The sequence below is a fragment of the Vipera berus genome (assembly GCF_964194415.1).
Source record: "Vipera berus genome assembly, chromosome: 5".
Lineage (NCBI taxonomy): Eukaryota > Metazoa > Chordata > Lepidosauria > Squamata > Viperidae > Vipera > Vipera berus.
The window spans coordinates 68,907,730-68,932,982 of record NC_138207.1 but is presented as its reverse complement, the minus strand read 5'-3'; the positions used below and the strand labels follow the sequence as shown (position 1 = coordinate 68,932,982).

The following is a 25,253-nucleotide window of genomic DNA, read 5'->3' as shown; positions in this document are numbered from 1 at the left end:
GACTGCCAAATATTGAACAGCTATATTTTATAAATGGGCAAACTAAATTATATTAGTCATGTCTCACACTTTAGCTTTGCTTAAGAATTATCTAAAACAATAGGTTGATTTCTACTCTTTAAAATGCAGTTCTTTCACTGTAGGGTTGATATTGAAAAGTTCTTTACTGGCTAGTATTTAGTAATTCACAAAAATGAACATACCCATTTAATTTCCGAATATGCTTTATAAAACCTAACTACTTACATTTTGAATGTCTATCACAAAGGGCTGAAGAACGCATATCACAGAGCCGAATAGTTCCTTTGCTACTGCTGTAGACAAACACATTACAATGATGAGGATGAAACTCTGCAGCAGTTATCACCTCTGTTAATTCCTCCATATTAGCAGGCTTTATATCTACAATATCTGAAAGTTGCTTGTAAAGGTTAATATTGATTTGGTTATCCCAAAATCCAATTTTACAGAAGAGAAACATTATGAAATCTTTAAATAAAATTCTGTTGCAACATTCAGAATTTTTATCTGTGGCATTTAATTTAGTTTCTAAAACAGTTAAATTTCAGAACAGCTTTATAAAAATGTTTATCATGTACTGACGTAAATTTTAACTGTTTAGCATTTCAGATATGTAGGATTCAAGGACCTCATAACAAAAGTATGCTGTTCTCTAATTTCACTTTCACTGTGCAATTATGTTAAATAAACCTAACACTTTATATGAGGCTTGTAATTTATGAACAAGTCAACAGACACTTTATATTCAAGGGGTCAGAACAATTCATACTGATCTTTGAGTGTAGCCAATCCATTGAATTTTCAGTAAACACATTTTCAAGTCATGATTATGTGCTGTCAAGTCAGTGTTGACTCCATTAGTAATCACAAAGGAAGGTTATCTCCACAATGATGTGCCTCTAATCTGGTTCTTCAGGTCTTCCAGTTTTTCACTTGTTGCTACTGTGAGTCCATCCATCTTGCTGCTGCCATCCTATTCTTTTTCCTTCCAACATTAGAGCTTTCTCAGAAAGCTAGGTCTTTACATAATATGGTCAAAGCATGATGATTCAATTCTGGTTGTGTGTGACATGCCCAAGTGAGAACTCTAGATTGATTAGTCTGATGATCCATTTGTTTTCTTGGCTCTCTGTGGTATCCATAGGAGTCTTCTCCAAAACCAGATTTCAAAACTGTCCATAACCTTTGTCTTTGAAGTCCAACTTTAGTTTCCATAGTGTCACAAGGAAAACCTGCCCAATTCTGATCTTTGTAAGTATAAAACATCACACCATCTAAGTAACTTTTCCAAGGCCTTCACGGTTGCTCTTCCAAGTGTCAGTCTGTGGCCCAATTAATTCTTCACTTTTTCCTTTACTAATTATCCTAAAAGGTAGAAGACTTTCTAACACTTTGATATCTTCATTGTCAACTCTAAGGTCAAATTAGGTCTTGTTTATATTTAATTTTAATCCCATCTTTTTCATTATTTTCCTGCACATTTATTACTAGAACTTATAGATCCCTTGCATTTTTAGCTATCAGGATAGGGCATCAGCACAATACAGGCTACTGATGTTTCTTCCTCCAAATTTAAAACCGCCTTATTCTTCTTTTAATTCAATTTTCTCTAATGGATATTCAGCCTATAGGTTGAAAAGATAAGGGCAAAGTATGAAGCCTTGCTTTACTCCTTTGCCAAACCTCAAGCTGTTTCAGTGTGCTCTGTTCATTCCATAGCTCCCTGACCTGTATAGTTTTTGCATGAGGACCGTAAGATATCCTGAGATTTCCATTCTTCTAACCACATTCCACAACTTGACATGACTGACACAACTAAAGGCTTTCTGTAATCAATGAGGCAGATACTGACTTCTTATTGGTATTCTTTGGCTTTCTCAGTGATCCAGTGTGCATCAGCAGTAAAGATACACAATATACCCAGTGAAGTCAATAAAAATGGTCACTTTTCTTGACAGTGCCATGAAAAAGGTATGCCACTGTCTCTTAGGGTGTCCTTCGATTTTCTGCTCTAGTCTACAAATGCTGATTCTTTGGTGATCTAATTTAATTTAAAATACTAACCAGTTCCCCTTAGATTCTGTGACAAGACAAGATCAGTCAGGTGCTGCCACCTGCTGAGACTTAACCGGGTATTAAACAATAACTATTTCACTCTATTACATTTATACATTTTTTCCTTACTTAAAAAGGATACTAAAACTTCTATCTGTGATTTCTAAATGCCACAGGTTGATTCTTAGGTCATCTGCAGAAAGGTATGTTTCATGATCACTATTTACTGAAATAGAGTTTATGTGATAGGTGTGTGCATTTGCAAATATCCTTCGGGGACTTGCTTCTACCATGAGATCCATGGGTTTCAATATTGGCACCTAAAAATTGAGAAAAAGGAATTAATTTATAACTTTAAATTAGTCTGACAGTATTTAAAGCAGAAACAATTTTAAAAATTTTAATTACAAGGTAGCTTGCTCAAACAGCACAATCTATGTCCTCATGGAAATAAATTCAATGGAATTATTTCCAGGGAAGTGAGTACACGGTCTTAACCTGGTTTGCAATTGGAAGGGTGATGCTGCCACAAACTACTATTGCCTTATTCATATTATAACTGTTACTTTTTTGCAAATACTTGCTGCCTAGTATAACACTGAGTTCTAGTACTAAATGCTGTCATTCCAGGGAAGTTTCAGATTAAAATGCCTTGTAATCACAAATTGATATTCAATCCATTAAAATTAGTAATAAGTGTCTAAGGTATCAATAGCATCTGGAAAGAAACAAGCACGCTAACACTCTGCTAAAAAGGTGCATCTGCTTCTGTGCTTTCTAAAAATTATAAATCAAGAGATAACACTGCACAATTACAACAATATACTTTGTAAAGCTATCATCTGGGCTTTTCGCATGCTCAGCATCTAGTATCCAACTTAGTGTAATATTACAAGCGTCCTCATCTCAAAAACAGATGGTTAAATATAATAGAAGACAATCTTGAATTTAAGATGATCCACCTCACCACCTCCTTGCTGCAATTTAAAAAACAACAACACCTGTCTGCCTCCTTCATCTTATTGTCAGGGAATCCAAAACATCCCTATCACTTTACAGGTAAATGATTGGGGGTGGGGGGGGGGAGAGGAGGAGGCTGGGAGTTGTCTTCTTTTCAGATAGAGACAATATTGATAGAGGGCGTATCTATGGGAGTGAGTATGGATATGGTTTCTTATAAGGAACTACTTAGATTGCAAGGGAATGGTTGGCAACTTAAACCAGTAGAGGAGTTAAGACAAGAAAACATAAGTTACTCTTGGTTTCAATATACCCAATTGAAAGCTAGGTGGAAGTCAGATCAAAAGGTTGGCATCACAACTACAGATCAAAATTTAGTAAAGCAAATTAGAGATTCAAATTGTGCACATATAAAGAGGATATATAATGCTTTAATTGAATTGGATTCGGAAACGGAACTGGTTAAAGACTGCATGATAAAGTGGGCACAAAATATTCAGGAACCAATTTCATTGGACACCTGGGGGATAATTTGGGTCAGAAATGTTAAATTTACCCAGGCTCAAAATCTAAGAGAAAATTTTTATAAAATGTTTTATAGATGGCATCTGGATCCCAAGAAGTTGTCCAACATGTATCCTAATTTACAGTCTAAATGTTGGAGGTGTGGTAGTTTAGAAGCTACCTATTTTCACATGTGGTGGACCTGTAGAAATATAAAAGCTTTTTGGATTAAAATTTGGTGGAACATTCAAAAGATTTTTAAGAGAAAGATAAAGTTTTCCCCGCAATTGTTTTTATTGGGCATTGCTGTAGATTGTGATGTTAAAGAAACTAACTTGATGTTGAACATGATAACGGCGGCACGGTTACTGGTGGGACAATATTGGAAGAAGGATAGTTTGCCCACTGTAGAAGAATGGGTGTTTAAAGTTTTGAATCTTGCAGAAATGTCTAAGATTTCTGCTTATCTGAAGGATCATTCACAGGAAAGATATATTTCAGTTTGGAGGAGATGGATAAATTATATTCAAAACAAATATGGGACTAAAAAGTACCATTTAGCTTATGAGTAGATTTTAGTGGGATATTGTTATTGGTATGTTGTTGGTAGTTATGTTAAAAGAGAGTTAAAGCGCATTATGAATTTGGTTAATTGTATATTATGCATAATTTTTATTTAGAATATGATTATTGTAACTATAATCCTGTATTTAGCTCTGGGAAGTGGGGGGGGGGAAGTGGGTGGGTTTGGGGTGGGAGGGATTTGGGGATATATTGTAAAATTTTGTTTTTGTAAAACTTTTTAATTAAAAAAAAAAGAATATTGCCTGTTGAGGACACAGAAAATAGATCCTGCAAATGAAAGCTGTCCAGAGTTGCCTTACAGGGGAGATGGGCTTCATAAAATAGGAAGGAAAGAAGGAAGGAAGGAAGGAAGGAAGGAAGGAAGGAAGGAAGGAAGGAAGGAAGGAAGGAAGGAAGGAAGGAAGGAAGGAAGGAAGGAAGGATCCTGCAAAAAGTACAGTGATAGCTTACTTCTTTATAATTCAAGAATTAGCAAACACAGTAAACAATCTTCAAAAATAATTGCATTAACTGACATGCACTACTCAAAACTAAAATGAAACCTAACTTTCATATAGCATTAAAATATTCTGCATCAAGCAGCGGATATTATTCAATATATTAGTTATTTCAAATACTATTTTTCTTTAGTCTTTTTATGGAGCAGGACAGTTTATTTCAGAAGTCTCATAGTAAAGGAATATAGGAAAACAAAAATCAGACCTTCCAGATTAAGCTTGTCTATACTAGGCAGTGGGTACACCTGTTAGTGGCCAACGGGCATATGTAATACAGGGATTGAGGGACAAATAAGGCATTATGAGAAGAAACTAGGTTTTTTCTTCTTCTCCTAGACTGGGGGAAGGGATGGTGGAATTTCCCTTTTAAACTATTAAATCTAATTTAGGGCTTATACTTTCATTTGTTTCCCACCTAAGAGAACAGAATTGCTGCCAATTTCTACTTGTGGTTGGAAAGGGGCCATATGATAGGATTTAAGGGCCAAATGTAACTCGGAGAGCTTAAAGTGCCTATGGCTGATTTTCTTGATAATGATTCTCTAAACAGCAGCTTTTCTTACATTTATGTTTGTTTGTGGACACTAATTTTGTGACCCTTTACATCCCCCCCCAAAAAAAATCCTCCTAAAATTACTTTGGTAATTGAGGTGGTACCCTGAATGATAAATAAATAAAATATACTTTAGCACTCTTGCTCAGAAATGAACACATTATGGCTTAAATGCAACATAACAGGTTCAGTCATTATTCAGATTTTATTACTAATTACTAAAGAAATACCCGTAACGCTGTGATTCTAAATGGATCCCGAAGTCGTCCATCTTCATCTTTCAAGTTATAACCTTCAGCTCTTTTATCCCTTTCACTGATTTTCCATAAATAGTTTTATCTGAAAGGAGAAAGATTTCAAGCTAATGCATTGTTTAAAATAACTGAATATATCATCTCTACTTACAAATAAAGACAGTATATCATCTCTACTTACAAATAAAGACAGTACTCTTTTAGAACTTGGGGTGGGGGCAGGGCTTTCTATTGAAAACTGGACAGACTGCTTGGATTCCAGTCCAGCATTTATTTTGGATTTGATAAAATTAAGAGGACATTGAAGTTTTGCTTACAATCTGTGCATAACTGTATTTCAACAGTGATTGGCAAGCACACGTTTCTAACCATACAAGTCATTTATTCGTTAAGTGAAATCTATAACTCTACTTTTGTGGAGGATTATAGCATATGATATTGGCTAAATAAAACAACTAAACCATTTGATAAATTAGGTAGGAACATACATAATGTAATATTTACAATATACATCCAATTTCATATGCAGAAGGGGACAGACAATTCCTGGAAGGTAGGGCTATCAATAGGCACTAATCTCTGCAGTTACAAACAATGTAACTTAAAAGGACAGCTGCCAGGGAACAACAGGGGAAAAGGGCTTCAGGTAATCCTTGACTTTCGACCAGTTGTTGCCCTGTGATGCATTATTTTATTCAAATGAAGATTATAGAGAGTTTTAGTAATATACAGCTATCATGGCATATATCATTTTCAAATTTTGGTTCCATTTGGTGGCTATTATGGAGGACAACGAGGGGGAGGAATGCCTCTAGCAGAGAAAAAGGAATAATGTGCAACTAAACCATACAGGCCAGGGCTAGAGTAACTGAGCACGTGGCAGCATAGTTGATAGTTAGAAACATCAAGCAAAGCTAGGTGGGCCTCTGGCCACAATGTGAGTGGAAATTACATTGATGAACTGGCAACCACAAACACTAGAAAGATGTCAGGGGTTCCAGAATAAGTTGGAGGTAATATGCAGCTAGAATATCCATCACCTCCAGTGCCACGTCAATTAAATGATAAAGATTCTGCAATAGTAGAAGGTGAAGGATTTTGATGCAGCAGAGAAGCATAACACAGCACTAGTTGTGACCATGAATGATCCTGCAAAAGAGGACTGGAACCCACGAGCACCAGAGAAAACACAGAAGCATTAAAGCAAGTTGCAAGTGGAATACATGACACACCCAACCTCATACTGGGCTGATCCAGTTAACAGCAGGATCAGAAACAACATCAGCATCAGTCAAAGATGCTCACATAAGATGAACAGAGGAGGCAAGTCATAGTCAAGGGACAGGGTGACCCCTAACTGCACCAACTCTCTGGTAACCTCCTCCTACCTAAGGCTGAAGGTGGCACAAACTGAACACTCTCTAACACCATACAACATTAGGGAGCCAGAGGTGAGGCCCCGGTAGTAAACCGTGCCCTCACAAAGTTTTTTTCCTTGCACCTACACATTACCGATGGAAGGGGTATTAGATCACCAAAAACATAAATAATAAAGGCTTGGTCAATCTCATCCTTTTTCCTGCAGTACTCAAATAACGTCCAAAATATACTAGCAACTACAAAGAATGCTTTGATTTGTATTATTTGTAAGAGTATGTATTCCCTTAATGCTGTGGTGCTTTCTTTAAGGGCAGAAGCTATTTAAAGATACACTTGTAACCTGTTTTAAAGTGGGGGATATGTTCCTAGATTTCTTTAATGATTTTTATACAATGTGACTTTTTTTGTGAAACATATTAATGGGTTTCCTCCTTAGATGTGGATTTGTGAATAAAGAGAACTCAGGAGAATTTTTATTACAGGGTATATACTTTGTCACTAAAATCTAATAAAACTTTTTTGTTGTGCTTTTCTACTAGCAAATATCTGATTTAGAATTTCAAATTTAGATATCCACCTCTGCTTTTCCTGAGGGGATGTTATTTGGTATGGAAATGAAATTGTTACAAGGGACAATGGGCTTCTGAGAAAAAGACAAAAACAGGTAGCTTAAAAGAATTTTTTAATTACTTTCTTTCAAATTCCATGGCTTGGGAAGAGCATAAAACCAAAACAATGTAGATATTATGGATTCATACCTAGTAAATTATATCAACTCTACTAAGTTTAAAGTTTAATAAATAAATAAACATAACCCAAGATTTTAAATCAGCTTCCTATCATAGCTTCATGCTATAGCTTACATTAGTGCATGGCTTAAAATAAGAGATAAAGGAAAGAATCAGAATAATTTAAGCACATGTGGAAATTTGACTGGGGGCAGGATACTTCATGGACCATTAATGAAAAAATAAACGCCTACAGTTAGGAACAGCTGACAAGAGATATGTTTATTTTCAACATAATATTATTCTGATGGTTAAGGACAGTAGAGAAATCTGGAATTCAAATTGATAAATCCATTGAACATTAACCTGATGTTCTATTTAGGCTTAGTCATTTATTGGGAAACGTGCTCTATTGAACGTTTATGAGCAGATACAAATTCATGTTAATTACAATTGCATTAAAAATTCAAAAATGAGGAAGTACTAATGTAGAAGTCACCACATTCAATTAAAGTATCCACAGCACTATTATGTAAATAAAATATAGTTACCATTTGTAGATAATAAGAAGTGAGCAGCATTCTGTTGTGGTAACCACCTAATTTTATTAATTTTTTCCTCAATTTCTAGACTTTTCAAGTAGTCAAACTCAGGTTCATGACTCTGAAAGGTACTGTAAACATTATATTCTCCCCTTGAATGAGGACGGCTTTTATTCTGCAAGGAAACAAATATGTGAACAGAAAAAATAGTATGTGTTCTAATGAGTTAAACATTATAAAGCATCAGATGAAGCAAGAACTAATACTTAATTTCCATGTTATAAACAAATAAATTGGGTATGGGGGCCCAGGTTTGTCTAGTCATTGCTGAACACAATATCACTGTTTAAAGCGATTGCAAATACTGCCAAAATAATACTGCAGTAACATCTAGATGACATATTTTAAAATCCTGTAATAAATATGTATGTTGAATTTTATTACACACCTCTGGCTCCAATGAGGTGCAAAGGGAAGTTTTCTTGTGTGACAAAGGCAAATGCATGCATAGTAAATGCCACAATCATATGACATTATAGAAAGTCTATACATATGCTTATCCTTTTAATATATTTTTAATTACTCTGTTGTGTTCTTGTTAAGGAAATATAAGCAAGATAAAGTTTCCCAGTCTTCTATTTGCAAATAAACACGAATTTTATGTATGCAATATCTGTTTAAAAAGAATAATCTGATGTTGTAACATCATTACACTGTAAAAAAGTTTGAAACACCACTTTTCACTGACCTCTGGTTCTCTTTGAAATATAACCACTCTGCCACCTTTGTCTCCTGTTGCCAGAAGATCTCCAGAGTAATTAAATTCAACCGTTGAGATAATGTCAGCTGTAAAAGTAAAATATAGATCATTTTATAATTTATAACTAAGGACAAATTAATATATTACAACCATTCTACATTGTTATGAAAGAAAATCAATGGTTTTCTTAACTTCCCCCCCCCCCCAAACTCTGATCTTCCTGTTATTACTAGCCCTTTGTCATGGACAGACTATTTCTTGGTGATTCTGGAGTTTCCATAGTTCTCCACATTTTTGTTTAGTCACTCCCAATTGGGGTTAAATATCTTTTGTCAGTGAGTTTTGCTATTGTTGCCTAATAGTTGCCTCTGTAGCTTTTGACTGTGAGGGATGCAATATCCAGTTCAGTCGCTGTGTTTATTGGCTTTTAGTTGCTCTGTTAAGATGGGCAAATTTTAATAACCACAACCAAACAGATCATGCAGATCCAACAAAACCACTGTCATTTTGTGGTTTTTCATAAAGTTGTTCCAACAAAACCACTTTCCTTTTTAGCTGCCCTGAAAAATATGGAGCTACCTGAATAGAATCAAACAGGCCATACCAGAACTAAGGCAAAGTTCTTTAAGTGGAAAATGGCCGAGACCCGCAATGTGATTGTGGTGCTCAGGAACAAACTATATGACACATATAGTTCAAGAATGTTTCCTCAGGAAATGTCAAGGAACCTGGGATGATCTCATTGCAGCCACACTAGAAGCAGTTTGATGGTAAGCTTCCTTAGATATCAAATTATAACATCTATCCTTACACGGCATGGGTCCGGAATACCTCGGGGACCACCTGCTGCCGGCGTCAACTCCCCTCCGCCCTGTGCGTTCCCACAGAGAGGGCCTCCTCAGGGTGCCTCCGGTCAGAGAATGCCGGCTGGTGGCCCCCAGGGGGAGGGCCTTCTCTGTGGGCGCCCCGGCTTTGTGGAATCAACTGCCGGTTGAGCTCCGGATGGCACCGGATCTCCGCTCCTTCCGGCGCGGGTTAAAGACCCACTTATTCGAACAAGCTGGCCTGGCCTGATGGGGAGTTAATTTAGGGTTTTAAATATTTGTATATTTTATTGTTTTATTTTGGGCATTAATTTAATTCTATTTTAACTTTTGTATTTTTATTATATGCCCTGTTCACCGCCCTGAGTCCTTCGGGAGAAGGGCGGTATAAAAATTTAATAAAAACTAACGAAAAACTAAAAACTAACGAAAACTATCCCACTGTAATTCTATGGTCCCTTATTATGGTGATTTTATTATGGTTTTAATTTAATATTTTATCTCCTATATTATATTGCCCACATGCTTTTACATTTATATTATAATTTGTATATCAGTGATTGCATGACTTCTGCAGATGCCATACGCTAAATAAATAAGACTCTCCAATGGAACATTGGAGTGACTCTACATGGGGGCTGCCTGGAACACCAGCTATATTTGGTCCAGATTACAGGAATGCTGATAGTTATAGTACTTCTTGCTATGCTCACATAATACCACTTCCCAACATGCTGTATTGGCTAGCAGCTTCTGGGTACAAATCGAGATGCTAGTTATCATCTTTAAAGCGCTACTTGAGGGACCACTTTCTCTTCAGAATATCTGCTTCTCTCACATACTCTGACAGGAAAGCTATTATCTGGAACAATTTTTGTTTCAACATATGATTGGTCTCAATTCTGCCAGCTATTAGAAAAGTTGTGAGGATCTGACTTTTTCCCTGATGTATCGGAAATGTGTTATTGTGTGTTGGGGGCCCTACTGGATGATGGTCCTATTTGTGTCTGGATTCCTGTTTTATTACTATTTGTCTGTTTATGAAATGTGGTTCACTTTGTGTTGATCACTTATTCAGGTCTTATTCTTATATGAGAGTAACAGCATATAATAAAGTTGCTTTTCATTAAAAAATTAAAAGTATTCAAGAACTTTTAACCTAAAAAACTATTCACTTGTAGATTTTATAAAGTTGAAAGCACATATTTAACTATATTTTCAGTATGTGCTTTCTATTTTACAAAATCTATGTCATCAGGGGGGGGAGGTGTTTTAAAATAAAGCTACTTAATGCTATAGAAGAATGGATTTAAGAATTGACAGTTACACTAGAATTGTAATGTTGTTACACATTGAGTGTTTGGAAAAATAGTCTTTCATGTTCATTGAAAAAGAACTGTAGCAGAAAAGACCACAATGAACCTAATGCTTTGACTGAGATAGTGTGAACAAAATGAAGCGGGGGGGGGGGAGACACCTACATAGACACACAGAGGGCAGCATCACAAAGATGCTTAAATTATTTTTACAATTTAGGCAGAGGGCACATACAATCAGATTAAGAGAACTAAAAGAAATGATAATGTGAGATTATTTTCTTTTACCACTATAAGGGGAAAAAAATTAAAAGCACTACAAATTTCTTCCTTGTTTGACTGGTGCTTTGTCCAAATCCTCTAAATTCTTCATGTATGAAGATTTTTAAGGAAAAAGAAAAAACATCATTCTTATTGTCTAATCAGTTCTGCTGCTGCCCTTGTTGATTATTATTACTCCACTATTGTTGAATATTATTAGCCAAAAGGCTAATAATATTAGAACTTCCAATATGACAGTGATCCTACTTATCTAACAGAATATAGTAAAGAAATAGGGTGAGAGGTAGAGGAAGGGATTATACACAGAGATTATATAATATTCAAGGATTTTATAGTTATGATTTTGCTTCCTGATTGGCCTTGAATTTTTTTCTTCCCCATAATCAATTTCCAGATCTAAACCTTAACATAGCAACTCCTTAATCTATGGTTTATTACCTCTCAGATAAAATAAGGTCAAAACTAGCACAGTCAAAATGCAAAATCTTTTACTTGACAGTAATGCTATGCTTTATTTTCGCAAAGAAAAGCACAACAAAAAGAAAAGCATTTTCCAATGACAATTCAATCCAATAAAGATATACTATCAAAAATACTTAAATTCTACACAGGATTTGTGAAATAAATTCTTGATTGTTTCAGAAAGGACAGCAATATTAACTGCAGATACATTAATAGTTACTGCCAAGCATAAATCATCATGTTGAAACTATAGCAAGGATCTAGAGACAGCTACTTCTTAGATACACTAAACAGAAGGCTCATATTGAATGAATATGGAAATATAAAGGGTTGCAAGAAAAAAAAGAAAATATCTTTCCCTCCTCTCAGGGTTTCTATCTCTAGATATCTGATTTTCTTTTAAATAGCAACAGATACACCCAATACAACACCTGGGTTGCAAAACTGTGACAATCTCAGGTTTAATGATAAAGTAGCCCTTTAATTAAGGGGAAAAATATACCACTGTGGGGGTATCATCATTACAGAACCCGTTACCCCAGTTCACCCAGCAAATGCTAAACATATGAAAAATATTTCTCCACTGGTTCTGTGTTTCCCCTAACAGGCTCTCAGATTTGATTCAGATGATGCTATCGTGTTTGAACAATTCCCATCTTTGCTGTTTTGCTAATTGCGGTCAATGACTAGCGCTTACCATTTGACAGCTTATCCAGACACATTATTTCTCTTTTCTTACCCATCTTATCAAAATGTTTAGATAACAGCATTTAAAAAACTGCCCAGACCATGTGACTCTGGATAACAAATAAACAGCAAACCAAAATAGAATCAGTATCTTCTATGCTTTAAAAAACCCAACCACTAAAAATTATGGCAAGAAATCAAGAGTTTTTGTACTTCTGGGGATGTTTAGATCAGTGTTTCCCAACTGTGTCAATTTAACATCTGTGGACTTTAACCCCCACCCAGAATTTCCGGGCCAAAATGGGAAATACTGATTAAGGTTTGGATAGATCAGAAACACTGAGAGAGAGAGAAGAGAGAAAGAGAGAAAAGAGAAAGAGAGGGGGGGGGGGAGAGAACTCTCTCCTTTAGTTTTAACTTCTGTGGACATATTTCTGTAAGTATCCAACCTAATCAGTAAATATGTCGATATGTCAAAATTAGCTCAACTTTCCGAGCAGATCAACTATCCCAAATATTGTTGACTATAAGATCTTGCTTTTTTTCTTGCCCTTTCTTTCTCCCAATACAAAACAATGCAATGGAAATTACACCTTTTTCAGCCACTTTAAAATTTCAGCTATTTGCTTTTAACCTTTTTTTAAGCATTAAAAGTATGTGGGGGGGGGTTTGTGGCAAATCATCTAAGTATCTGCAATTATCTTTATAATTTTTGTTTATCATATAATATTTTCTTTTTTGCATCCTCATGATAAACCTCTATTTCTACCTCCTTGCTCCACATTTGTGGTCTGTATGTTACAAAGACTTCAGGAAGTGAAAGTATGTGCCCTAGGTAAAAAAAAAAGTATTGATAGATCACTCTCGCAATAGAATAAATGATTCTTAAATGTAAGAAGTTGGAGAAATTGCCAAGAACAAAATAACACTGGTCAATTTTCAAACTCCTGTATATAACAAACTTAAAAGATAAAACGAATGTCTTAGGCATCTGCAAACTGAAATGGACTTGAATAGGACATCTTGAATAAGAAGATCATACTAGTTATTCCTCAGGGTACAGTAAAAGTATACAAAAGTAAATTTTGTTGTGAGTTACACAACGACAATATATTCTATTCTATTCTGTTCTGTTTTATTCTATTCTAAAAAAAAAAATAGAAAGTAAGGAAAAAGTAGGAAATAAAGAGAAAACATACAATTATACCTTCCACCCTTCTATTAAGTAACTACAATCTTAATCTTTTTCCTTTTCTCACCTTTTAACTTTGAAATCATCCAAATTGATCTATTCCGATATCAACAAAGATACATGTAATGTTTCCAGTTTTTCAAGTCTTTGTTTTTTTTCTGATCAAATTGATTAGAGTGCAGGTAGTCCTTGACTTACAACAGTTGGTTTAGTGACCATTCAAAGTTACAACGGCACTGAGAAAAGTGATCTATGACCATTTTTCACACAACTATTGCAGCATCCCCATGGTCACGTTTTACATTCAGATGCTTGAAAACTGGTTCATATTTACGACGGTTGCCGTGTCCCAGACTCATATGATCACCTTTTGTGACCTTCTGACAAGCAAAGTCAATGGGGAAGCCAGATAAAGCAGAGGCTCTTTATCTGCCCTCGTGGCTCTTCTTGCTCCCCCGGGGGCATAGGATTGCAGGACCCTGGGCTCAGGTTGGTTTATTTCAACGCCAGGTCCGTGATGAACAAGGCTCCCCTCATACATGAGCTTACTGAGGAGGAGAACGTGGACCTGGCCTGCATCATGGAGACCTGGTTGGACCAAGAGGGCGGTGTCCCCCTCTTGGAACTATGCCCACCGGGCTTCCGGGTGCTTCACCAGCCGCGGGCCCAGGGCAGGGATGGGGGTGGCGGCGGTTATTATTAGGGAGTCTTTGTCCACGAGTGGCCACTGTCCCTCAGATAGGCGGGTGTGAGTCTCTCCTTTTGAAGTGGGGTTTTGGAGTTCAGTTGGGCCTATTGATTACGTACCTGTCTCCCAGCTGCGTGTCATCGGCCCTGCCCAAGCTCCTCGACGTCCTGCCTGGGTTGGCGATTGAGTTCCCAAGGCTTATAGTTCTGGGGGATTTCAATCTGCCTTCCGCGGGTGAGGCGTCTGAGTTGGCTCGGGAGTTCATGGCTTCCATGACAGCCATGGACCTGACTTAAGTAATTCAAGACCCGACACATAATGGAGGGCACACACTCGACCTGGTTTTTATCTCTGGACAGTGGATTAATGTTCTGGGTAGGGGGGATTTAACCATCCAACCCTTGTCATGGTCCGATCATTTTCTTCTCCGGCTAGACTTCCAATACGCCACCCCCCGCCGCTGGGAGGCGGAACCGACCAGGTGGTTCCGCCCCAGGCGCCTGATGGACCCCGAGAGGTTCCAGACAGAGCTTGGGACATTTCCTGCTTCCCTTGCCCACGACTCTGCTAAGGCCCTAGTGGTAGCCTGGGAGAGGGCTGCTGCTGGGGCCTTGAATCGAGTTGTGCCTTTGCGGCCTCTGACCCAGCGCTGATCCCAGGTGGCCCCCTGGTTTACCGAGGAGCTCTGGGAGATGAAGCGCCGGAAGACGCCTAGAGAGCTGTTGGAGGTCCAGCAGATCCTAATCTGATTGAACACGGCTAAGAACTTGTCTTAAGTCTTACCTAGTGGCGATGGAAGCGGCGAAGTGTGTTTACTTTTCTGCTCTCATTGTGTCCGCAGATAACCGCCCAGCTGCCCTGTTTAGAGTGACCCGCTCACTGTTAAATCAGCGACCGAGGGATGACCCCTTGCAGGGTAGGGCTGAGGAATTTGTACAGTATCTACAGGACAAAATCGCTCAGATCCGGACTGGTTTGGACTCTGACTGGGTGGAATCCGGCGGAGTGAAGAGGACAGGTCTTGGTTATACTATTTGGGGTGAGTTTGACTGTTTCTTTGGATGATGTGGACAGGATTATGCGTAGACAGAGCGCTACAACTTGTCTATTGGACCCATGTCCCTCCTGGCTGGTTTTGGCCGCTGGGGAGGTGACAGGGGGCTGGCTCCAGGCAGTTGTCAACACTTCACTGATGGAGGGTGTCTTCCCCTCTGCCTTAAAAGAGGCGGTGGTGAGGCCCCTTCTCAAGAAGCCTGCTCTGGACCTGGCCTCCTTGAATAACTATCGTCCTGTCTCCAACCTTCGCTTTGTAGCGAAGGTTGTTGAGAGTGTTGTGGTGCATCAGCTTCCGCAATTCCTGGATGAAGCAGACTATCTGGACCCGTACCAGTCCGGTTTCAGCACGGAAACGGCATTGGTCGCACTGGTAGATGATCTCTGGCGGGCCCGGGACAGGGGTTGTTCCTCTGTCCTGGTCCTACTTGACCTCTCAGCGGCTTTTGATACCATCGACCATGGTATCCTGCTGCGGCAGCTTGAGGGGTTGGGAGTGGGAGGCACTGTTTTACAGTGGTTCTCCTCCTATCTCTCGGGCTGCTCACAGTTTGTATTGGCAGGGGGGCAGAGATCTACCCCGAGGCCCCTCACTTGTGGGGTGCCTCAGGGGTCGGTTCTCTCCCCCCTCCTGTTTAACATTTATATGAAGCCGCTGGGTGAGATCATCCGTGGCTTTGGGGTGAGGTATCACCAATATGCAGATGATACCCAGTTGTTCATCTCCACCCCAAACCAACCCAGTGATGCCCTTGATGTGATGTCCCGGTGCCTGGAGGCGGTGCAGGTCTGGATGGGAAGGAACAGGCTGAACCCCTCCAAGACCGAGTGGCTGTGGATACCGGCATCTCGTATTGTTCAACATGTTCCACCTCTTTTGATGGGGGGAGGTATTGCCCCCCTCTGAAAGGGCTCGCAACTTGGGTGTCCTCTTGGATTCACGGCTTAACTTGGAGGATCATCTAACTGCTGTGACCAGGGGGACCTTCGTATAGGTTTGCCTGGTGCGCCAGTTGCGCCCCTTTTTGGACCGAGATGCCCTATGCACGGTCACCCACACCCTTGTCACTTCTCGCCTGGATTACTGCAACACTCTCTACATGGGGCTGCCCTTGAAGTGCACCCGGAGGCTTCAGCTGGTGCAAAATGCGGCTGCGCGAGTGCTTATGGGAGTTTCTCGATACTCCCATGTTACACCACTCCTGCGCAAGCTGCACTGGCTTCCGGTTGTCCTCCGGGTGCGATTCAAGGTGATGGTAATCACTTTTAAAGCCCTACATGGCTTAGGCCTGGGGTACTTGCGAGACCACCTGCTGCCATTATCAACCTCCCATCGCCTGGCTCACTCCCACAGAGTTGGCCTCCTCAGGGTGCCGTCAGCTAAGCAATGCCGGCTGGCGACCCCCAGGGGGAGAGCCTTCTCTGTGGGCGCACCGACCCTCTGGAATGAACTGCCCCCGGAGCTGAGGATGGCCCCTGACCTTCGGTCCTTCCGCCGTGACCTGAAGACATGGATGTTCCAACAATCGGGCCTGGACTGACTGTAGTTTTAAATTTGGTTTTATTGGGTCTGTTGTTATGTATTTACTTCATTGTTTAATTCTTTTTTAAATTTTGTATTTTATGTTTTTAACTTTTTATTGTTGTGAGCCGCCCTGAGTTCTTAGGGAGAAGGGCGGCATATAAATTTAATAAATTCAATTCAATTCAATTCAACAACTGTGTTGTTAATTTAACTACTGCTGTGATTCACTTAACAAATGTGGCAAGAAAAGTCGTAAAATGGGGCAAAACTTAACAAATTTCTCACTAAGCAAGATAAATGTTGGGCCTGATTGTGATCGTAAGCAAGGACTACCTGTAATGTGTACTTTAAAAAAAAAAAGGATGGCTGTTCTAAACTCATACCTGTCATCTCATTGCTTGAAACATGAGACCCAGCTTCTCTACTCAAGAGAGCTGATTACTGTACAGGCCTTACATTTTTTTTCCAACGAAAGCAGTAAGTGTTGAATCAATGTATAAATGACTCATATTTTTTTCATTATTGTCCATTTAATCAGCATTTCATTTAAACGAAACTCTGGTCATATTGTAAGTTGTAGACTTTTAAAGGATTTATATCTATTTTACTGCATGTTGATATTTAAGAGAGATGTAATTTATGCTACTGATATATGAACAACTATGATACCAAAAATGCAACATTATTTTTTTTGAAGTGCATTTGGGCTCATGTTATGTGGTTAGATGAATTGTTTAAGGTGAATTGTGCAATAATAATCTCCATGTCAAAATAGAACAAGGATACAAGCAGGTCAAATTACACATTTTGTCCATTATTAAACATTTCTAAAAACCAGAATGCTTGCATTTTTGCCCACCCACATTACTAATTCTAAAATAACTGTACTGAATCATTGTTTTCCTCATTTCCGGTTACCATTTTGGTAGGTTTTTTTTTAATTGAGATATTAATATGTGACCTATATACCTATTGCATATGCTATTTATATACATATTAGTAAAAAGTAACAATGGTCCATCCTTCACCTTGTTGATAGCCAGCAAAAGGACTCATGCCACCCATAAGCGGATGGATGGTAGTTAGCAAATCAATTTAAGGAACTACTAGACAGTCTTAGCACAGAATAACAGGACAAGGCTTGAGTTTAGGTTAGATTCCCGCTTAGTTTATAGAGGTTAACTTTTAGCTCGAGACTTCTGGTGTGTATATAATTGTTTCTGTCTTTGCTGCTATAAGCTAGCCTGCCTTCCGTAGCAAGGGTCCCCAACCCGACCCGTGGCCCATTACCAGGCCGCATGAGCAGTGGATGAGTGCACATGTGCATACAGCCCCACTTGCGCTCACAGCCTCATAGGCACGAGCAGGAGTTGCATGTCTGCTACTCACACAAATAAAGCTATGCACATGCAAAACTATCCCTCCCCCCCCCCCGCGCAGAGCCACCAACCCAGAAAGGTCGTGGACTGCTGTTCTATAAGATAAGATCCTGAATTCTGGTGCTAGTACTCTTTAGGATTCTTATTTTTTGGCTGACAGTCTGTGTATTCTTACTCTATGTCAAGTGTGGCATTAGAAATTTTCCTTCTGGCAAAATTTACACTGTTAAATATCGTAAGAATACAATGTATTTCTAGCATAGAAGGAAGAAGAGATGGTTTAAATGGGGGTGGGGGGTTATGAGTCAAAGGAGACAGAATAGGAGACAGAATATAAACTGCTCAAAGAGAAAGGAGAATGTCACATTGTGGCGATTCCTTCATCTGTTCCCCTCCTGACTGATTTGTTACTAGTCATTGCAAATTGAAAATACTTCCTATTTCAAGTAATATTTGATCAACTACAATCTAATCCTGAATGAGTTTGCCAAAGAACTGCTTACATGAAACAGGCGTGCACCTCTACCTTAATTTTGACTCCAGGTTTCAAAACGTTCCAGCGGTGTTAGAGGAAACCCTGGAGAAGCACAGCTGCAATAGCGTTTCATTTGTCCACTTATCTGCTTTGTGATTATTATTTTTTACTGCTAAAGGCATGTAGGTTAGATAAGAAATCCTACTAGTGTACCTGCTGCCTTACTACCCAACCCACTAAATCAGGGTTCTTCAAACTTGGCCCTTTTATGACTTGTGGACTTCAACTCCCAGAATTCCTGAGCCAGGCACGCTGGCTGAGAAATTCTGGGAGTTGAAGTCCACAAGTCATAAAAGGGCCAGGTTTGAAGACCCCTGCACTAAATGGTTTGGGATTTCCTCCATGGCTAATAGACCCACAAGATGTCAGTATGTATGCTGAAGTGGCTATCTCATGGCCTTTGTAGCAACTTTGGGTTTGTCTCAGTTAATAACTGTCCTATCCCTGTAGAAGCCATACGTCTGATCTGACATCCACTATTGGCTTGTAGGATAATGGGAGACAGGAGACCAATTATAGTCAAACTAGTCTACCTTGGAGATAATGGTTTTGGGGATATTATTGGCAATATATCAGATGATTCAATCAAGGCTTGTGCAGATCTTTGGAATTTGGAGATAACAGCAAATGAGTCTGCTTCAATGTAAGTGTCCTCTGCCAAGACACTGAGATGGCTACATGTTTTCTAGAGAATTTTTAACTAGATGTAATGCTGAAAGGCTTAAACCTGAGTTTGACTGAAATAATATTTCGTTTAATATTTTCATTAATATTGTAGCAAATAAAACAGTATTTTTCTGCCAGCAGAAATCATCTTGCAGAACTCCAGAACTCATAACTCTGGAATTAAAGTGTTAAAAATGCATAAGCATTTTGCAGCATAAAATTATGATAAAACATTTTATGACAAAATAACAAACTATCGTAAAACATTTCCTTTGGTTAATTCCTGATGTCTGATTGTGCCATATAATTCAACATGGGCTATTTTCAAGGCAGATACTTCTCTGAGTATCTCCCAGAATTTTTAAAGAACTTTTTCAGTCTGTGCATTAGAAGCTCTGCCATTGTTGAAGGCACTGAGTAATCTGGCAAGAAATAGCTCTCAAACGATGACCCCAACGAGTCACAGGTTGTCCCATTGAGTTTTAAATCTCACTTTCAGCCTGTGTGGCTCTGGATGTTGTGTACTGGGGAAGCTGCAATGTTGTAGATGGGGATTAGTAAGATGATTCAGCTAAAACAATCATGATCTTGGTAAAAGGTAAAGGTGATCAATATTTGACTGATTTAAATGTCTCTGGATTGGACTGTATTCCCTGTAAAAGATCTCTATTTAGAGTTATTCCTTGATTCAGTTTTGTTACCCGATACACACAGATAGCTATAGTATCGGAAACATTTTTCTAGCTTCAGTAGGTACACAGTCTCTGACTATTTCTGAGTTTGCCCTGTTCTTGCTGCCTCTAAAATTTCTTTTTATATGGGAATGCCCATGAAGACCTTGACGACCCTATGCAAGCTATAGCAACTTCAAAAATATGATATTTACAGTCAAGTCTGCTTTCTAAAAACCCAGAAAATATAACATCATTTTAATGACTGATGTTCTGGTTCACAATTCATTTCCAGGTGAAATTCTAGATGCTAGCTATGACCTTTAAAGCTGTAATACCGCTGTTCCCAAAGTACACGATGGGGCTCTCATCCTTTTAACTGGTATGTTAAACATATATATTGCATTTTAACTGTGGTGTTAAATGTTACATTTTTGATTTTACTATTTCTTAGTTGGCTTGAGTACTTTTAAGTAGAAAAACAGGACAGAAGTCTTTTTAGTATATATTTATCAAATACCGAATACTGCTTGTCACCAAAATTTCTATATCAAACCTTGGACACTTATGAATTGATATTTGATATTTTATTTTAATGTGTATAAATGAATTTGCTTCTAGGATATTTGTAAGAAAATATAGAATGTGCCAAGGAATTGTAAAAATAAATGATGTAGATGATGGGCAGGCAGATAAGATTTGCCCCTGTAGTGTTGTCTTAACATGGTACTTGAAAGCTGACCAACAGTGTATTTTATACTAAGTATACTTCAAACCCTATCCAAAAGTACTAACTAAAAAAATCATTAGATATAGTACTAAAGATACCACTGTTTATATTACTTTTATTATTAAATATCTTCAAATCATTTCTAAATTAGACCAAAAGTAGGTTATAATTAGGAAACATGCTTTACGAAATATATTTTTAAACTGTATCGTTAAGTACTCTGTCAGAATCCATTTATATCACATTTCATAATTGTATAGGTAGAACAATGTGCTTATTCTGGGGATTCTGCCATCTCTCCGAGGGGGGGGGGGAGAGGATGGTTACATAAGGTGATCTTCAAACAACAGGGAACGTTTGAACTGGGGGAGGGAGGGGGACAGACAGATCTGGATTGCATCTTCATTTACAACTGAAAAGGAAAGCAATAACCATAAAACCAAGGAGACTTCCCTTTCCCATGGAATGGCCTGACACCTAAGCAAATGATGAGAGCCTGACCAAATGGATGAGGGGAGGGGCTGAAATGGGAATGCTTTATATAGGATTGAAATGTAACTTTGTTAGATTCCGTCTTGTATTCCCACAATCGATTCCATCCTAGTAAACATTTTCCTTTTGGACTAAACTTGCATCCAAGAGTTCTTATTTCCTAAGATGTGGATTGAGGTGGGTCCTGACATACTCAAGGAATTGCAGGCTATGCAAACTACCTATAGACAAAACCCAGTGAGCCGCTACTATTTAGATCAGTCAAGGAAAATAGGTAGTTCCCAAATGGCAAACTAATCACCAGGTAGTCCTGGCTTAACAATCATTTAGTGACCATTTGAAGTTACGGTGCTTAACAAATGGCACTGACACCCTACCATTACAGGGCAGTTGCGGGGCCCTCATGATCACATGCTCAAAATTTGGGTGCTTGGCAGCCTGCTTGCACTTACAACCGCTTCAACTGGCTACACCTACCCACCCACCCCTTTTGGTGCCCTGCTTACTGGCTCTCTTCAGCGGCAGTGGTGCTCAACAAGAGGCCCAGGATCTTCAGCAGTGTCAGCCGCTTGCCATGGCTCCCAGACCTCAACGTCTTGCCTCAGTGCCACCACACAGTATCACCTGTGTGGTGATACAGTGTAAAGCTCCAGCTGCCCTGCAACATCACAGGCCCTGCTATGCCCAGCTGACCTTGACTGTCTTCATCGCACTGATAAGGTGCCCCCCGCCTGGCCCTATGTGAGCCAACTGTTGGCCATGTTAGCTGTTCTTCTCGGGGCTGTTCACATTGTTCTCCAAATACAGCCCTTCGTTTTCGCGACATTTCATAAGATTTCTGAGGCCTTCTAAAATTTTGCAAGAAGGCTACGCCCACCATTTCCAAACTGTACACCGTTCTCAAAATGCTTTGGAAAGCCTAAGAAATGCCTGTAAATAGTAGGATTTAGAAGCTTCAGAAGACTAACAACTGGCAGAATTTGGTTAATAGCAACAATGGGCACTACTACTAAGACTGTGGTTGCTAAGCGATGTGATGATGTATTGCCATGCTTTATGACTGCATCACTTACCAATGGAAATTCTAGTTCCAATTATCATTTTTAATTGTGGACTATCTGTATGCTCTTCAAATACAGTTCTTTTCAATTTGTGGAGTCCTCGGTGCTCTCTGGGCTTGGTTGTTTTCTTGCAGACCTTTCACTACCAAACTAGGTAACGCGCAATCTTCTTGTTGAGTTTACTTAGTTTGCTTATATTTAAGATTTATTCTATGAATAATCTGAGATGCTGAACTTGCAGGGGAGAAATGGTAAACTGGAGAAGGCTTGGCTAAAAGCAGAGCTGATTTGTGGCAGAATGAAAGAGTAGAATGGCGCTTCGTAATTCCTTTCCAGACAAGGAGAAGGCTTGTGATCACCCACAAGTGCTCCAGGCAGTTGGTCCTCGTGAAGAGACCACCAAACAGTGGTCCTCGGCAGGTTTAGAAATCTTAAGAGATTAGGGAAAAACCATCTCCCTGAAATCGTGGTTGGCACCTTTAAAAAGGACACTGGGTTCAACCCATTTCCTTCACTAATTACTTTTGGAGATTACTTAAATGATTTCAGCTACCGTGTTCCCCTGGAAATAAGACCTAGTCTTTTTTTTGGGGGGGGGGCTCCAAAAGAGGCACTGGGTCTTATTTTCGGGGTGTGTGTGTCTTTTCTACTCACCTCATGGTGGCGGAACAGACAGTCCTGCCCAGCCAGCCCACTTCTTCTGTGGCCAAAGAAGCAGCTTCACTCTGCGACTGAGAATAGAGCTGCTCTTTTGGCCACAAAAGAAGTGGGCCGGCCAGGCAAGTGTCGATCCATGGGAGGCCTGGCTGCAATGGTAAGCTCAATCCTTCCCACTCTAGCTTGATTTTTAGGTGTGCGCCTCGGCCCAAAACTGGGGCTTAGGCTCACCCTAAAAATCAAGCTAGGGCTTATTTTCAGGGTAGGTCTCACTTTCAGGGGAACACAGTATTAACAACCTTTGGATTGACAAGTAAGTCTGAAAAAAACTAGGTGAGCTTTTGTCAATCTTTGGCCAAAAAAAAAAGTTGTAAATACAAGTGTAAGGACTTATAAATTTCTTTTTCTGGAATAAACAGCCAAAGGGTGATTTACAACATTGTGTTTGGAAAGTTTATAAATGGATCAAAGGTCTAAATGGATATGAAATAAGGTTTGGAAATTAATTGTAAAAATTCTTTTGTGTGAGAAAACACTGTTTTGAATTCTAAAAAAACCCTAAAGGGACTTGGAAGGTTCACAGAGGAAACCAAAAAGAACCAAATATTTCAATTAAAGATTTAATTTAATTTCAATTAAAAACTAACATACTTTACCTTTTAGCTTGTATTGGTTTTTATCCTTTTAACTGTAATATTTAATAACCTTAAATAATCTGAAATGCCAAATTGATACCTTACCATTTCATAGTAAAAAGGTAAAGGTTCCCCCGCACATGCGTGCTAGTCGTTTCCAACTATAGGATACTTTTATTAACTTTGTAAGCAAGAGATGAAGATGAAAACAGTGGATTTATGATTTATGCTCAGTTTAGACTTTGATGGATAGTATTGCTGGTCTGGAATTCTCTGGGATGGTACCAGTAAAAGGCGGAAAGGAGACTGAAGCTTCCCCTAGTTTCCCTGAAAATTACTTGATTTTATATCAATTTTTAAAATATTTTTTATATTTTATATGCCTGAGCCTGAGGGGGTTGGACTAGATGACCTCCAAGGTCCCTTCCAACTTTACTATTATGAATCTGTATTTGTCCACTATGGGGAGACCTGGTAAGACAGTGGTGCTGATAATAGTGTGGCTTTTGTTAGATGGATGAAGAAGGCTTGGGCACTAACTGGTAGTTGAAGGGCCCAAAGAAAACTGACCTATTAGGATGGTGGGGAGCCCTTTCATCTGGATGAGGGATACTATAGGTTGGAGAGGGCTAGCAACAGAAGCGTAGAGGCAGGTAATAACATTACAGTGGTGTTGGGAAGAGGGCAGTAATCAAGGGATGGGCTGCTCTTGGAGTCACACCCTAAGGATTTCTGTAGAAATTTGAAGAGAATTGAAGATAGCATACATCTTCTCTTAATGCATCATTCTCAATGAAAACAATTCAACAGTGTTGAATGTCTGTTATCTATTTCATTGCCATCTGTGTAAATCCCTTAAGTCAGGCATGTCAAACTCGCAATGTCACATGACGTTGCGCAACATATCGGATCCTTTTCGTCATTGCTGGCTATGGGGTGGGTGTGGCTTCCGGCTGACAAGTCCGGCCCGTGGGCCGGCAGTTTGACACCCCTGCCTTAAGTGAAGTTTTTAAAATGCATTTGTGTGTGGACTTCCTCAATTTTGGGCCCTCTATCACAGGGTTCCCAACCCCCCTGGGACTGTGGCCTGCTCGGAACCGGGCTGTACAGGCAGTAGGCAAGCACGTGAGTACACACGAAGCTTTCCTTGTGAGAGTGGTGGCTTCTTGCACATGGAGCTTCCCTCCCACGAGCAGCAGCCACCTTGCGCTCCTGCACAAGGCTCCCCCCATGCAAGCGGTGGGCATGTGTGCCTACCACTCACATCAATGGAGCTACACGTGCTCATGAGTGCCCACCTACCACTCACAAGGAACTATCCCCTCTTCCCCCACCACCGGGCCACCAAGCCAGAAAGGCTGGGGACCAGTGCTCTACCAGAGGCCTGGGATTAGCTGTTCCTAGCACTGCACTCTTCTGGACAGTGCTCTGATGTTGTTTCCGGGATCCGTTGGAGCCACTCTTCCAGCTTAGGAGCCACAGATCCAAGTGCTCCTATCATCACTGGGACCACTTTGGTCTTAATTTTTCACATCTTTTCCACTTCCTCCTTCAGGCTC

General features: G+C 39.4%; 1 protein-coding gene across 1 annotated transcript in view; it reads right to left on the bottom strand.

The window, feature by feature from the left end:
* Positions 1-25,253, bottom strand: part of PPP2R2D (protein phosphatase 2 regulatory subunit Bdelta) — a 47,550-nt gene that overhangs the window by 10,341 nt on the left and 11,956 nt on the right. Inside the window, 6 exon segments of the mRNA XM_081328332.1 lie at positions 247-411; positions 2,219-2,396; positions 5,406-5,506; positions 5,509-5,514; positions 8,089-8,254; positions 8,828-8,925. Coding sequence (XP_081184458.1) covers positions 247-411; positions 2,219-2,396; positions 5,406-5,506; positions 5,509-5,514; positions 8,089-8,254; positions 8,828-8,925 — 714 coding nt within the window.